The sequence below is a fragment of the Papaver somniferum genome, unplaced genomic scaffold, assembly GCF_003573695.1.
Source record: "Papaver somniferum cultivar HN1 unplaced genomic scaffold, ASM357369v1 unplaced-scaffold_125, whole genome shotgun sequence".
Classification (NCBI taxonomy): Eukaryota; Viridiplantae; Streptophyta; class Magnoliopsida; order Ranunculales; family Papaveraceae; genus Papaver; species Papaver somniferum.
Window position 1 is genome coordinate 9056595 of NW_020621603.1, and position 17271 is coordinate 9073865.

Genomic DNA, 17271 nt, shown 5'->3' on the forward strand with positions numbered 1-17271 from the left:
CTTCATATTTTCTCAAAATGTTGCTCAAATGCGCATCGGAAAATATCGAAACTCTCAGGACTGAGACACGGACACCATGGTGACACGGGCGCATCCTCTTGACCGACCAAGGGTGACCCTAAGGCTTGCAAGTGGCCGGTCCCACATGTTTTAACTATTTTAACCTAATTTGCTCAGTTGCTCATATTAGGTTCAAACAATTAAGAGTTTGCTCAAACGACCATCAATTGGTCCCCCGGCCACAAAGAGTCGGTCCCATGACCTCTTGGTCGGTCCCTAGTCTTTTCATAGATAGGTTTTATTATCTGTCGCTCACACGAGCATTATTTTAATAAATGATTAAACCAGCATTTAATCATTCTTTCACCAAGACTTTGGTATTTTTCTCATTCGAGCATCTGGGCGTTAAATGGTGGAGTCATCATCCATGTATCCGATCCCTGCTTCGTTCTGCGGTTGATTTTCAATAAATCATCATTTCATTAAAATTAGGATTTTGAATCCAGAACTCTGCAAATACATGATTCTGAGCGGATTCAAATACTAATAATTTTATATTGATCCCATGATCAACACTTTTATTTATTATACTCGACCCAGCAGTCAGTATCTTAAATTGATATTTTATCCGGTCCTGCTACCAACAATTCATCAAACGAGCAATATTCGCTCAAACCAGCAATATTTGCTCGAATTAGCAATATTTGCTCAGATTCAAGAATATTGATTCAACTATCAATATTCAACAATTCAACAACACAGTTTGCTCGTCTTAGGTAATCAACATAATAATACCTCATCTCAGCAGACATATTTAATTCATGAGTTTCGGAACATTTGCAAATCATGTTCAACTCAGCAATACATGGACTCATCGTCCCATAAAGTCAGCAACTGACTCCACAATCACGAGATATCAATGGTGTCACATGGGGGGATATTAATTAGGGTTTTGGTCTGACGGTCTACGGCACGTGTGTTCACCCACGACGAGAATGTGAGCAAGTCGTGCAATCAGTTGGAAGAGTCAGCAAAGTAGTGGGTGGAAAATTAAAAAGTCTCCGCACGATGAGCAACTGGTTTTAACACGATTTCCCACTTCCCCACTCTCTGATTCCAGTAACTGTCACACTTCATGGGATCTTGGTGTTTTCAACTCCAGCATTATAAATTGTTTCTGAATCCTGATTGAAAAGACAAGATTCGAATACTCGAACATTCGTCTAAACAAGCAATTTCTCGTCAAGTTCATACAGACAATCTTTCGTCTACACGAACTTATCGTCTGAGCAATCACTCTCAATTGGGCGAAATTCAATCATTCAGAGCGTTCTTACACTGAATTCACAACACACCTACAATCTCAGATCACCATTGATCTCACACATTTCTCAGCTTCCCTCCTACAGATCAACCTATCCTATCTTGTGACTGAATTGACTCTGGAACGGCCATTGTTCTTGGTTTAGGCCGGGGTCTTACAGATTGATCTCTTGAACTTAAAGCACTCCCTTCTTGTAGTGCATCTGTGTGAGGTTCAACATTTCGATCGGTTCAAGGAGTCTCCACACGGTCGACTCTTCAATTCTGTAAAAACCAGCAAATCGTTTTTCCCCATTTACACTAAGGTCATATGGTCTTTTCCAGCAATTGAATGAAAGAAAGAAGGCATACATAAAGATATATAAGAAGGTAGCCTGATACTCACTTCAATCTAGCGCAATAGTAGATGTTTCATTCTCTTTATAATAATCATGAAATCTCCACATCTTCACTGTGTGATCTCTTCGACGTATCATGGCTAGACACCCATCCATTTCTAAGAATCAGTAGCAGTTATTCTCAGAATACTCTAAAAGGGTGAATTTGGGAATTAGGATCACCCTGAACTTCTCAGATCCAATATCAAATGCCATTATGGATTCAGAATACTCAACTGCCTCTCCATAATCATGGCCACCACTCCAAGGTGCATTTATATTGTACATCAACCAATATATGGAACCATTGGCGTAAGCACTGATATATTGTCCCCTATAGTCAAGACCTCATAAAATGAAAGTGTAACTACGGAAAATCCATAGCTACACCCAAATCTCCATTTGTGTACCAAATCCTATATCTAAACATTTATTCATAATCCAAAGGAAATATAAGTACTAAATGTGCTAGAATGTAAAGGAGACACTTAATTTTTACATGGTTCGGTCATAATTGATCTACATCCATGGTTCTTCACTATGATTAATTTATTTACAAGATGAGACCCCATTAATGAGTTTTTGAAGCTCTTCTATATCTAATTTTGGGGAAGAAGATGAAGTTTGACCAAGTAAAATCTGATCCCTTTCTCTCTCTTAGATATTTTCTTAAGTACTAGAGAGTAGAAATGAATTTACAAAAATGTCTTTTACATATAAATTAAATAAACTAAGCTAAGATATTATGTACCTAGTTCTAGAGATGCTAAGTTACTCCTTCCTCCATACGGCGCCACGCGTCGAGGGTGGTTTTTGGTATCCACATTTTTCCCTTTTTTCCTTGAGTATTGCTTGAAGAGCGATCCTTAAGGAAAAGTCTGTTTTGGTGTAGTTCTTGGGGCGAGACGTGTGGTGCTTAAATGGATGATTTTGACCTTTGTTGATGAAGGAACGAGCGAAAGAATAATCCCTTGAAAAGTATATACTTGCCTCTTGTTCTTTTGCGAAGTTCCGAAGCCTTGTTGTGTGAAGTATATATTATTCCTTAAATTATACGAAGTATGAAGTATGCGAAGTATCCTTTCAAGAAGTATAAGAAGTACGAAGTATGAAGCAAGAAGTATGAACTATGCGAAGTATCCTTACGAAGTATAATAAGTATGAAGTATAAGAAGTACGAAGTATCCTTACGAAGTATGAAGTATATACTTGCCTCTTCCCTTGTTGTAGTTGATTGTCTTACATCTTTGTGAAGTACGAAGTATCCATACGAAGTATGAGAAGTATCTCTTATTAATTATCTTTAAGAAGTATTCGTGGCGATAAATGTAATCTTCAAGAAGTATGAATAATAAGAATTCCAAAGTACGCGAAGTAACCATTCTCGATATTTTGCCCTTGTCTTTTCGCGAAATATATACGCAAAGAAAGAAGAATCCTTGCTTAAAGTAGACGAAGTATGTAGTGTGCGAGATGAATATATATAATGAATGGATGTGATGAAAATACTTATGCAATGCTTATACGATGAATGAACATGAATAGTATGCTTACCTAAAGTTGGCAAAATGAAATGTATAGAGCATGTGTGTGTTACTTAACTCATTAAATCTTGAAGGTGTTGATCTCGCTTCGTGTTGTTTTGATTCCTCCTTGCATGGTTTTGGTTCTTCGCTTATCCATTCATCTTCGCTCATTTGTGTCCCTTTGTATGCTCATCGATCTTGCTTTTGATCCAAGTTCGCTCTATGTATGTCTTTGTTCAACTTTAGCTCATGCATTGCTTCGCTTTATTGCCTCGGAGTTTATTCCTACATGGTTAGCATGTATAGCATAGCAATAGTATAATCATAGCAATATGGATATTTACTCAAGTTATAATACATGATATATTGCTTCTTTCTTCTTTTTATAATCTTTTCTTCTTTTGTTCAATGATTTCTTCACTTCATTTTCTTTCTTTCTTTTCTTTTTCTTTCTTTCTTTCTTTCTTTCTTTCCTTTTTCCTCTTATACATACTTTGGGTGTTGAAAATTGTTACGGGTAAGGTCTTTGCTCCAATCTTCTACTCGTATGTGGCCTTACGGGGTTCTTATTTGTGCCTCCTAAGTAAGGTTCTTACCTTGCCCCACCCTCTCATTAAGGGTCTTTATTCGACGAAGTCTCAGGCGCTCATTATTCTTGCGAATAACAATCCATCAACCTCGCCTTAACATTCTTTACTGAGGTCTTACTTTGCGATAATACCACAGGCCTAATTATTCCCATGAATAAAAGCCCCGTAGTGTTGCGGACTATTAGGTCATCAGCTCCCTAATCTGGAGGGCGACGTCCCTTCCCACTGTAATGCCCCTTCAAGGAAACTACCTCTGACATGCATTCCTAGCTATTCCCATCCGATTATTTCGACATTCAGCTTTTTTCGTGACTTCTTATCCCTTTCGCCGATATGGCTATTGGTTACGAAGTCACACCCTAGGTGGGGTTCTTTGGGACCGAGTGTTTCCGCAGCCAAGAATTGCCAGACGGACATGGCTGGTAATGCTCCAGACGTCCCAGGCACCCGCAGCTCAACCGAATACGTCGGCGCCTTGGTCATACTCCACACCCCTTACCGAAGGCCATCATATTCAGTGGGACCCTCGGCGGATAGGACTTACCCCTAGCTATCTGTCCAGGAGTTGTTCACTACGCGCATTTTAGACTAGGGTGCATGTCGTGGGTTCCCATCCTTCCTAGCGAAGGTTTTGCCTCCTAATCTGAGGTTTTGCTTTTGCTCTTTTCTTCTTTTTGAGGAGTATTTCTTATAGAAACAATATACACGCTGTATGTATGAAAAGTTTATAGTTTTAGTGGTACTTAGCTCGTTGCGCGAAGTTACATTGCAGCTGGTTCATGCGAGATGGTTCCATCTTTGTTGAGTTATGGTAGCGAGATACGTTTCCCTAGTTTGATTATCAGCTTGTCAGAAGGCGTTACAGGAACTTGGGAATCAATGGACTTGCTCTAACTTGGCTTCGGGGAACATGAGAACTTTCTTTCGTTTCTACTAGCTAACAATGCTTTCTCCTGTCATCTCGGCTTAATATCTGGTGCTGCTTGTCTTCTGTTCTTCGCCAAAGTCTTTTAGTCCTTATTGTATCCTATGAATTGCAATTAACAGTCAATAGTTGGTTATCAAAACTAGAGAGTACACGATGGAATCACCTTTCAAAGTTATAATAACAATCTCTGTCAACGTCACTTTCATTCTTCATGATCTGCTTAAAGTAGGAAAGTTGTAAGTAAGAAAACTTCCCTTTTGGTTCTGTTGTTCGCGTATAGCTATTGGCAGTAGGTGGTATGTCTTTATTTGTATGTTTCTTTGCTGATAATGTAGTTGGTTTTACTTCATGGGTTGGTTTAACTTCGTGGAGTAAGCGTCTTCGCTGGCTGTGTATATGTCTTTGATCTCTACTGGCTGCGAAGTATGCTTTGCCTATGTCCCTTATTTCGTGGCTGCACTTCGCTGGATATTTCTTCTTCGTTACCTGGTTTCTTCTTCATGTTTAGACTAAGTGGTACTTCGCCTTCCTCTCTTGCTCGCTTGTTCCTCCTCCATTGATCTCTTCGCGAATCGTCATGACTTTACTAATATTGAAGACGAGATGGTTGTGTTGTAATGACGAGATATCATCTTCATCATCTACTGATAATGTTCCGGCGAAGTGAGCTCTTGGCTTCGTCAGATTCTTGTTCTTTCCTAATTATACCTTCCTAAAACTTTTTCTTTCCTTTCCTTTGCTCGTGGCTGGAGTTGAATTGATGCTTCATGTTTTGGCTTATCTTTACATTATATAGTTGATGAAGTCCGCTTTTGCTTTATTTCTCCCGATGAAGCATTCCTTCCTTCACTTTCTGTTTGCCTCTCTGAAGTTCAGTCCTACACCGGCAGCTTAAGCCCGTTGTTTCGAAATCTTTTGTGTACCTGTGACCTAGAATTCAAGCATTTATACAATTAAAGGGGATCTCAGCAAGTTATGGCTGACAATATACGTGTTCGGATCTTCTTAGATGATAATTTTTAATGACTAGAGAAGTAGAGTAAGAATACTTCCCCTTCTAGTAGTATTACTGGCAGTGGGCGGTGTGTTTAGTTGCGAAGTGGGTTGACGAGATGAGTCTGAGGAACTGAGACGAGATGCTTTGCTCGTCGGGGCTGAACTGGTTGACGAAGTAACTGATTCTTTTTCCTCGTGGGCTGGACTATCTAAGTCAAGTACTATTTATTTTTCTTCGCATAAACTGGTGACGAAGTAAATGATATTAGTATCTCTTCTCTCGTACTTCTGGTGTCGTCTAGCTGACGTGATAGCTGATAGGAAGTTGTCTTTGCCAAGTTGCTGAGCTGCAGTTGGTGACGAAGTAACGAGTTGACGAAATATTCATTCTCGTGGTTGTCCTTTTTTTTGCTCGTGGCTCTTCGCTGGTTCGTTGCTCGCAGTTCCGTCCGTCCGGAAGTGATTACTTGACGAGATAAAGGTTGTCGACGAAGTGCCTTCATATCTGACGAAGTAATGATTGCTGATCCTTGACTGGTCAAGCTGGCGAGTTGAACATGAGATAATTAAGGGGTTAGTCGTGAGAGAGTTCGAGAGATTTTAATGTATTTAGGTTTTCTCTTGTTAATCCTGAGGGAGTTTGAGGGAGTCTCTCCAAATCTCCGTTAGTCGTGGGGGAGTTTAGAGGAGTCTCCTAAACTCTTTAGAAAACACCTGTTAGTCGCTGGCGAGTTTAAAAAAGCTCTTGAACTCCCTGTTAGTCATAAAACCCTACAATACTAGGGAGTTGGTTGCTTTGGGGAGTTCGAAGGAGTTTTTAGTGTAATTTGGTCTCACAACAAATCTCTCAAAAGAGTAGAGATTTGGAAACGAGTTTGGTGCGTAGAAAACCATAGGAAAAAGAAGAGGAAACGTTTTTTTCCAGGTATGTTTTTTTTCTTCTTTGATCTCCATGATTGTTTATAATAGTTTGATTTGTGTACTATTTTGATTGTTTTTCATATCTTTGATCTCCATGATTGTTTATTTTGATTGTGTGTATAGTTTTTTTTGTGGGTACTCTCTCTCTGTCAAAACCCTAATTTGTGGTTCAAAAGATCTTGGTAAGAAATTGCATGATTTGATTATAATGATATCTTTAAATTCAACCGTTGGAATATGATGAAATTTGAGTATGTCGTAGTTTACCTTGTTATAAAAGTACAGTAAAATTTTCACGCGGATCAGGTCACATTTGCTACTGTAAAGCTTGCACAATATATGACTATGGTCTGCTGAGTTTAAATCCCGAATAGGCGACTGATTCCTATTTATGTCATTCTCCGCTTATCGGACAAAGCTGAAATTTTAGTATGATGTTTTTATATATGAAGGTTACCTACTGTAGAAATTTCATGAAGTTCTGATCACTTTAGGTACACCAAAGTGTGAGAAATCCGGAACTGAATTCAGTATGCACGTATTGAAAGTAGTCGGGTTCTGAGTAATGTATCTTTTTAATGAACCGTTGGAATGCTATGATTTTTGAGTGTGTTGTGTAATATTGAGTTGTAAGTGTACCATAATAATTTAAAGAGGATCAGGTAAGTATTAGTACTGCAAAGATTGGACAATCTGAAACTGTGTTTCGGTGAAACAGAATTCCTTTACACCTATCTTCATAATTTGTTATGTCATCATGCATTAATTGGCTTGCTACTTTGCATGGGTGTCATTGAGAATCACTATCACTTGTTAAATCATCTTATTTAGGCACATACTTCTATTCTATTCTATATGCCAAAGTTCAATACAGTGGCGTACTTCATTCCGTATTGGCGTGTTTTAGCCAATTCATACGGTGCTTTTGTTGCAAGGAGTTGCTAAGGGATTTTCTTTGATTAACAATTTGGCTAAGTAGCTCTGCGTGTTAGTACTGTGTAATCTAGTATCACATTTTTTTATCATGTTTACATTAGACTGTTTGGTGTTATTACTATCCTTGCTTTGTTAAGTTCTAGTATTAGTCTAAGTACTAATGTAGCTAACATGTCACACCATAGAATGGAAAAATCCAGCCAACCTGCTGAAAACAACAAGAAGAAAACGAATGTTAGGAAGAATAAGAATACGGAAGCGGAAACGGAAGTGACTACGAATTACAATCAATGGACAACTCGAGAGACTGAGAAATTATTGGAACTGTTGGTAGAAGCTACACTTGAGAAGAAGAAAGACACTAGTGAATGTTTTACTAAGAGAATAGTGGAAGAGGAGATACTTCCAAAACTTAACCAAGCATGTGGTTGTGACAAATCTTTTGAGAACTATAAAGGGAAACATAGATGGTTGAAGACTAGATTTGGTCAATACTAGGATTTGTTTAAATCTTTGTACTTCTGGATTCGGTTGGGATGATGCTAACAAGATGATTACTGGATCCGAAGAGATGTGGAACAATTACTTTGAGGTATGTGTGTGTTACTTACTGAAAACTAAATTTGATATTTTTTTCTTCTATTTTGTGCAGAGTTCTAATTCATGCTTTATCCTTTATTTATTTTTTGTATGTTAACAGAGCCATCCAAACCAAACTAACTTAAGGGAAGATAATGGTAAAGACTATGGTGACTTGCTTATTGTTTTTCGGAATAAATGTGCTTCTGGAAAAGTTACAGTTGATCTTACCCATGAGGGTACAAGTGCTAGAACCTGTGATAAGGAAGATGAACAAGATGATTACTTCGATGTTGATTATACTCAACGAGAGCAATATGATAATGCTTTTAACGTATCATACGTGGGATATGGCTTAGAGGAAAGTGATGAACAAGATAAAGATGAAACTCAAGATATGAACACAAAGAAAATTCATGTCAGAAAAACGGCACCAAAGAAAAGACCAAGGTGTGACATTGGTGACTCTTCTACATCAACTAATCCTACTGGGCAGTATGATTATCTAGAGAAATTGATTGCTAACAGTTCATTGATTGCTTCTTCTATTGATTCAATGCATGCTCTTATTGCGAGAGAGAAAGAAGACCGCAAAATTGAAAAAGAAATGCGCAGAATTGATAAGGATAAGAAAGATAACCAAGTATGGGATCTTGTTTATGGCATGAATGAAATTTCTTTGGAAGATAAGCTGAAAGTAATTGAAATGCTGGACAACAATCACAAGAAGAACTTATTCATAAGTTTTACTCCTAAAGAGAGAAAGTTGTGGATTGGTTCAAAGTTAAAAGCATAAACCTGTCATCTTTGCAAGTTTCTATTAGGTTTAATGGGCTTTTAGAGTTACAACATTTGATCGTTTTTCTTCATAACTATTAGTATTTAATTTTTCTTTTCTCCTAGTTGAGAACTTATTGTTATGGATTGATTGCTACTAATTTTTATGGGTTGACATCTTTATGGTTATTATGATTGAATTTATGAACTTTATATTCTATATGTTTATTTTCTATATACATATACTTTTATGCTTTTGAAATAATGATGATTCTAATAAAAAAAAGTACTTTTATCATCTTTTTAGGTGAACATGTCTGATTTGGATTTATCTATTGATAGTGAAGATGAAGCCTTTGATACAGAAGAAGAAAGCAGTGATGATGAAGAGGTAAGCAGCAATAATGAATTTGAACTATCCATATTTTTGAATATACTTTCAGCGGTGCATTCATGGTTGATGGATATAATCAAGCAATTGCAATACATACAAAGTCAGCGATTGAAAGACCAATCAGACGCCCAGTTACTTTGTTTGGATATAACTATATAAGGAGAGTTTTGCGTCAAGACCCAGAAGACTTTCGAAGAAGTTATAGGATGTACCCTGATATTTTTCTAAAACTATGTTGTATCATTAGAGAAACTACATCATTATGTGATACAAGATGTGTTTCTATTGAAGAAATGCTTGGTACATTTTTACTCGTTGTTGGCCAAAGTTCACGATATTGCACAATACGTGACACATTTGGTCGCTCTCGGTGGACAGTTAGTAAAAACTTCAACAGGATGTTGCGAGCTTTAAATTCTATAGCTCCTAGGATGATGGCTAAGCCAACAAGTGCAATTTCATTTAAAATTCGTGAGAGTACACGATTTTATCCTTACTTTAAGGATTGCATTGGAGCTATGGACGGTACATATATCCCAACAATGGTGGAGAAAAGAAATGCAGCCGTTTATCGGAATCGACATGGAATTACACTTCAAAATGTGTTAGCGGTTTGCAACTTCGACTTGGAGTTCATATACGTGCTCAGTGGATGGAAAGGGTCTGCTCATGATTCGAAAATACTTAACGACGCAATGACAAAAAGAAATGGACTGAAAATACCGCAAGGTAATTTTACTTTTATCTAATGTGAAGTTTTGAGTTTTTTGGTTAAGTTATATTCGGGTTCTACTTGACGAAGTTTTCTTTTTGTATTTTATTCAGGTAAGTATTACTTGGGGGATGGTGGGTTTGCAAACCGACGATATTGTTTAACACCATTTCGTGGCCAACGTTATCATTTGAAAGAATTTTCTGGTACGGGTAATCATGCGAAAAAGGCTGAAGAATTATTTAACATGCGTCATGCTTCTTTGAGGAATGTAGTTGAAAGATTGTTCGGTGTTGTGAAGTCTCGTTTCTTGATCTTTAAGTCTCAACCTCCATTTCCGTATCAGGTGCAAGCGGAGATAATGACAGCTTGTGCAGGCCTACACAACTTCTTATGAAAAGAATGTCGTTCAGATGAGTTTCCGGTCGAGGAAGAGGAAGAGGAAGATAGTCATCCATCAACGCTTGTAAATGACGATGAAATTTTGACACAACAAACTCAAGAACAACAACGTCAAGAAGCTAATGCATGGAGAAAGAGTATAGCAGATGATATGTGGGAAAATGTTCGTGAACAAAGGGAGTTAGAATTGTATGGAGACCGTTAAATTGAAGGGAAAAAAAATTATCTCGTTGCACAAAATAACATACTATTGATACAGAGATATGATCATTTTCATTTATTTTTTTCTTTTGATTAAAGATCAATGTTATTTGCAAATAAGGGTTTATGGTTTCTTAAAAGAGAATGAGTTAGGAGTGAACTCTCTCAAACTCCCTACACTCCCCCAAACTCCCTGAACTCAAAAATACAAAACTCTCTCAAAATCCCTGAGATTTAAAATACACTCAACTCCCCCGAAATCACTCGAGGACTAACCCCTGTACATCTCTGCGAGCTAGCTCGTTCCTTACTGATTGTTGACGAAGTTGGTTGACGAATTGATCTTTGCAAAGCTTTTAACCCCAAGTCTTTCCTCGTCATTGCCTCTCTGGTCCTTCATTTTTTTCTTCGTTAGAGTTGTTCCCTTCTTTAAAATCTCTGCTTTGCCAACAGTCCTAGCACGCTAGTTAAACTTCGTTTGTGCACTTTTCTGTTTGCTTGCGGCGTTCAACACTCACGAGATGTTTGGAGACGAAGTATGTTTCTTCCTTTACGAAGTAACTTCTGCCAAATATTTCGTTGACATTCATCTGCATATGCACGAACTGAACTTGACTGTTGTATCTTTTCTTCATTCTCCCGGTCGTCAATGGTTTTCGTTCTCTTCCTCATGTTGTTGTCTCGTTTCGCTATTCATGGCAGTGACTTATTCCCTGTGAGTTTCAATTACGGATTAGCAGTTCCTTAACGAAATTATAGAGTACAGCAATAACACGAAGGCAAGAAGGCTTCCCCTTTTAATGGTTGTGACGAAGTAGCTATTACTATGACGAAGTAGCTATTACTACGTTAGTTGAGACGAGGTATGAAAAGAATACTTCCCTTTTTGGTTTCGTTTCTCGTGGCTCTCGAATTGGTTGGCTATCGAGATGAGTCATTGACGTTAACTGAACTTTGCTTTATACTGGTTGCTCGCCTATGGTGACTTCGCAGAGAGATAATCTGTCTTCGCTGGAATTGTATATTCACGTCTGGTTGAAGAAGTAACTTTCTGCGAATCACTAACTGGTTCCTTTTCCTCGTAAGTTTTACCTCGCAAGTCCACGAAGTGAGTTGTTGGTGCCTTCCTCGCTGGTGATGATTGGTGACGAAGAGAACTTCTCCTTCCCCTTGACGAGGTAGGCTTCGTTTATGCCCCTTCTGCCCTGGTTGAACTTTGCTGGAACTGTTGACAGAGTGAGTTTTGACTTCGCTGGAATAATTGATGAAATAACTTCGTCATTGCCTTCGACTTCACTACTGTGTACTATTCATGAGAAGATGAAGCTATCGTTGTACTTGGCTGCAATCACCCAAGTTAATTCGATTAGGTATACATATAACTTCGCATATGGGAAAATCCCCAAATCAACCATAGATTTTTGATACTCAGTATTTTTGAAATCACTCATATGGGTTTGTAAAAAGGAGCTTGATTATATCAAATCTGCTTTGAAAACTCATTTTGAATCGTGTTTTGGAGATGAAATCAATTTTTGATGAAGAACAACCAAGGATTTTACAAAACTCTTTCCCAAAAAATTGTTTGTAAATATCCAGATCTTAGTTTTTGACAATAAAATTGAAGAGATAGAGATATTAGGAGAGGAGATTCTCTTGATTGATCGATCGTTGACGTTTCTCTGCTGTTGTTTCTTAACCAAGTTGATAGGCTGAGACAACGAGATTTCTCTACTGCTTCAACTAACTTCTGGATCTTGCTTGACCATACTTCATGAGGATTTTTGGATTTTTTCTTTGAATCACCACATCGCAGGTTCAATCGTCCTTGTTTCTAGCGTCAAAATGTAACTACGGAAAATCCATAGCTACACCCAAATCTCCATTTGTGTACCAAATCCTATATCTAAATATTTATTCACAATCCAAAGGAAATATAAGTATTAAATGTGCTAGAATGTAAAGGAGACACTTAATTTTTACATGGTTCGATCATAATTGATCTACATCCATGGTTCTTCACTATGATTAATTGATTTACAAGATGAGACCCCATGAGTTTTTGAAGCTCTTCTATATCTAGTTTTGGGGAAGAAGATGAAGTTTGACTAAGTAAAATCTGATCTCTTTCTCTATCTTAGATATTTTCTTAACTACTAGAGAGTAGAAATGAATTTACAAAAATGTCTTTTACATGTAAATTACATAAACTAAGCTAAGATACTATGTACCTAGTTCTAGAGATGCTAAGTTACTCCTTCCTCCATACGGCGCCACGCGTCGAGGGTGGTTTTTGGTATACAGAAAGGTTTCTGAATTTACCTTCATACCACAGAAAAATAACTTTATACTTTCCGGTAACTTTCGAAAATAACATTCATAAGTACTGTCGACCTGATGCTCATAAGATTTTATAATGTCATTCTGTTTCTCCACATTCATAAGTACTGTTGACTTGATCCATGGGTTGCTTCTCTGGTGCTGACATTGTATATCTGTACAGCAAAGATGTCAACCAAACAGATGAATCCTTTAACGGGTCCTAAAATTCTAAGATCTGCAATTGACTGTATTTTCCTTATACTGTGAACATTGGCTCTTATGCCAACACTTGAAGCATTGTATGTCTTTTCTCAAATCACATGCAACTGAAATAATCTAAACTCACAAAATAGACGACTGCAAACTATTTTAAAAACAAAGAAAAGAAAAATTGGATCCAGAAAAAATCACATCAACCAAAATGATAGATTGATTTGTAACTGCTCAACTAGGCAGAATTTATGACCCCCCACAATTCTACTGTCCTCATCCCTCACTCCCTCTCTCTCTCTCTCTCTCAAACTCTCTTGGAGTGTCGAAAATGTTTGATTTGATTGTTAATTTCACATATGACTCACAAATAGTCAAAATTAAATTGGACTCGCATAAGATGAACATCAAGTTATAAACAGCAGGAGCTCACTTGTCAAGAGAGCACCTTCTGAACCTCTGAAGTCACATCTTTTGGAGATTTCTCGGCATGAAGTGCAGCAACAACGCCCTTCTTCCCATAGTAATCAATGACCTGACAAGTTCAAATGCACAGATGACCGTTAGCAATTTTGCAAAGAAGACAAGAGACAGTAAAATACTAAAATCTTGTAACAACATTGTATTGTACAAGTAATAAAACTACTAGCTTTGAAAAGGAGATTTTATTGAACAAAGACAAATCTTTCATCTTTAGATTCTTCTAAGAACAAGCTCAAACTTGTAAGAACATATATAACAAGAAAAGCATGCTTACCGGCTTGGTTTGCCTGTGGAATGACTCCAGCCTCGATTTGAGAACCTCAGCAGTATCATCTTTCCTCTGAATCAAAGGCTCTCCAGTAACCTTCAGGTAAATAGGTGTTTCCGTAAGAATACAAGCCAAATTAACTAAATAACACCAATCAGTGACCAGTCTATAAGTGAAAAAAGCTAGATTGGTCGCTTCCAAAAGAAGCAGATGAAACTTATAACAAACTAATTAACTCCACTTGTAGTTAGCATGCCTTCTAAGACGATGGGATTTAATTTTTATTCGCTATTATCCTTGACTAAAAAACACAAGTGGTAAAGTTTAGATGTGCATCAAATGTAAGATAATCTCAAACGTGTGTGGCAAACAGAAAAAAGTATCACCATATTCCAATGACAATAAAACAAAAAAAAATTAGGAAGTAAAAAAAGAGGAGAGACAGATATACTTACATCATCAACACCGGGAACTTTAGGGGGTGCAAATTTTGTGTGGTAGCTCCTACCACTTGAAGGATGGATCCACCGACCAGTGATTCTCTCCTCCAAGATGGAATCATCAATCGTGAAGTTCAGCACTTTGTCAATTTTAGCTCCCTGCTTCCCAAGCATCTCATCAAGCTGCACCAAAAAATAAAAATGGAGTGACTAGCTGCCGATGAAAAACTATTTTGGACTATTAAATGGAAAGAAGTCATTACAAAATAGAGAAAAGAAGGGACAAGAATAAGATAGAGATAAGACCTTTTCTGCTTGAACTACTGTTCTTGGGAACCCATCAAGAATGAACCCTTTTTGACATGATGGTTTCTTCATTGCCTCGTCAATGATGCCAACAACTAAGTCATCAGAAACAAGATCTCCCTGAAAATTTGAAATGGAGTGATGAGGGATGCATTGGATTAATAATCACAAAAAATAGAAGATAAAGTGGAATATGATGTGTATCTTGTGCCAAGGTGAGACAGTTCGAAAAGAAGCTCACTCTGTCCATAGCCTCTTTAGCCTTAACCCCAAGAGGTGTCTTAGCAGCAACAGCAGCTCTTAACATATCCCCAGTCGCTAAGTGACACAAACAATACTCATCCTTAATAATAGGTGACTGAGTACCTTTCCCTGACCCAGGTGGACCTGCCAGACATAAAACATTAAGATAAATTGTATACATCAATCTAAAGATATGCCGAAAAGTTGCAGTCATGGATAAAACGGAAGCCATGTGTAAAAAAGTGGTGAAAGAAATTCACTATCAGCAATTGGATACCATTCATTCAACAGTTTCAAAGAAACATTTATACACCTCCTTCCTTCAGTTTTTCCAACTACAGCGTTTTATTCAAAAAAAAAAAATGGAATCCAAAGGTTGAACGGTAGAAGGGAAAAGCCAATTATAAATGGCGCTTACCATGTGCTCATTCAGACTGTTGGGAAATAAGATAAATGGTCTAAATTATGATTTTTTACATCAAAAGTCCAATTATAGATCTGTAAAGAGCTGAGAGCATCTATGTAATAAAGGGATAGAGCTACATCTTTCCACATAGTCTGGGTGAACAGCCCTATATTTCTAGCTTAATCGTCAAGTTACTTTCTGTTACATTCATAATGAACTGCAATTCAGAGTTGCAATCTCCTTTGAAGTTTACCATTTCTATAACAAAACTAATAATCTTAAATAAGACATCAAGAAAGGCGCACAATACATGGTAACTACAGCATGGTAACTACAGTGTAGACCCCAAGCACTAAATTACCAGCGAAACCACACACAGGCACATGTTAACAATTTTGGATAAAATAGTTAGCAATTTTTTTTAGTTTACAAGTACCATATCCACAGATCCAGCAGAGAACTACCTTAAACTAAAGAAGTTATATTTTTTTAACGACTAAGTAAATTCAAAAGGGAACCCACCCATCCAACTGAATCCATAACTCAGGCTAATAAGATGTAATTTTTTATATATTCACAGAAATTTTTCATGCTGAAAACCCATCCAATCCCAGCAAAAACCCTAACTCAAACTACCATTATAAGCACTTCTAAAATGGATTCTCTAGTTCTGGAAGACCAAATACTAACCTAAAAGGCTAAAATCTAAGCAATTTTGCTCGGCCTAAAAAAGATGCAATTTTTAAGATTGCCTGAGCTTCAATTCCTAATACAGTGCAAACACCATGACAAATTCCAATAATCCCCATAAGGTATGCAAATATCTTCAAAACTAGATCCCCATTAGGGAAAAAAACAGGCTCCTTGTACTTGAATTCACAAAAACTACCAGCCCAAAATCCAAAATCCATCAATAGTCAACAAGATGCAACTGGATCCAGTGATCGATCAAAAACCCTAGCTCCCAACTGAAAAAGCTACAATTTTTAAAATTGGTTCAGACATAATCTACAAAAACAAACTAACCCACATTACAAAGCTCTATAATCCTCCAAACACAACATTTTCTCACCAATTAAAAAAAAAAAAAAGCTTAAAAGAAAAACAAGGTTACAAAAGAAAGAAAGGTGCATATATAAATAAAGAGAAAGCGAGAGGGTATACCGATGAGAATAAGACGTTTGTCAGGTTTGGTAGAACACTTCATACGACGAAGAACCTCAGTCATGAGACTAATAGAGTCCACATTCTCCAAGTCTACAGATGATGAAGAATTCGCCATTTTCGCTGGAACGAAATCTCTCTGGTCTGTGTTTCTTTGGGTTTGTAATAAGGTTTACAAGGAGAGATGAAATAGAAGAAGCCGGATTGATTCTCCCAATGCTTCCTTATTACCCTTCTGTAACCAAAAAGGGTTCATGAATTACCATTATAACCTTTTCATTAATAAATTATTTTAAATAAATTAAAAAAGATCTAAGAAACAATAAGCCAACTAAAGGAGATAGGATTAGGAAAGATCATACCTTGGGCATTTCCTAGTACTAATTCAGAAGAAATGACTGAATCACTGAGCCTAAAGCTGGTGAACAAGTTCAATCAAAGAAAGGAAAAGGTGATCGAGGCGGTCAAGATGGAGGTAAAAAAGGTGAAAAAAATGATCGTGGTCATGCTTGAACAAGTGCTCGAGATGGACGTGGTGAAGGTAAAAACATTCAAGTTCAAGGTGGCAGTGGAAGAGGTAAAAAAAGCTAGAGTTGTAGAACAGGTTGTGGAATAGGAGCAAGAGGACGGCGATTTAATGCGCTTTTGTGCTCGGATTCGGAGGAGGAATCAAGTGAACGACTATTTAGTGGTTTTTTAGTATTTTACTTCATGGATTTTTTACTATCTAAGACTTTGTTTATTTAGTATTTTCGTTGTTTGGTTAT

At 37.3% G+C, this 17271-nt stretch overlaps 1 protein-coding gene across 1 annotated transcript; it reads right to left on the bottom strand.

Annotated features, from left to right (window-relative positions):
- Window positions 1-13375: 13375 nt before the first annotated feature.
- Window positions 13376-16712, bottom strand: LOC113331538 (adenylate kinase 4-like). Its single transcript, XM_026578243.1, has 6 exons — window positions 16505-16712; window positions 14933-15078; window positions 14692-14811; window positions 14401-14568; window positions 13952-14041; window positions 13376-13729 (listed from the first exon to the last, which is right to left on the bottom strand). The coding sequence occupies exons 1-6, from the start codon at window positions 16620-16622 to the stop codon at window positions 13631-13633; spliced, it is 741 nt and encodes a 246-aa protein (XP_026434028.1). The 5' UTR covers window positions 16623-16712; the 3' UTR covers window positions 13376-13630.
- Between the last annotated feature and the right edge of the window lie 559 nt (window positions 16713-17271).

Excerpts from the sequence above, each read along its gene's own strand:
- LOC113331538 (XM_026578243.1), bottom strand. The coding sequence starts at position 16,622 with ATGGCGAATTCTTCATCATCTGTAGACTTGGAGAATGTGGACTCTATT. Across the intron at positions 15,079-16,504 it reads CAAACGTCTTATTCTCATCG|GTCCACCTGGGTCAGGGAAA; the intron begins GTATACCCTCTC and ends TATGTCTGGCAG. Across the intron at positions 14,569-14,691 it reads CAGTAGTTCAAGCAGAAAAG|CTTGATGAGATGCTTGGGAA; the intron begins GTCTTATCTCTA and ends TTTTTGGTGCAG.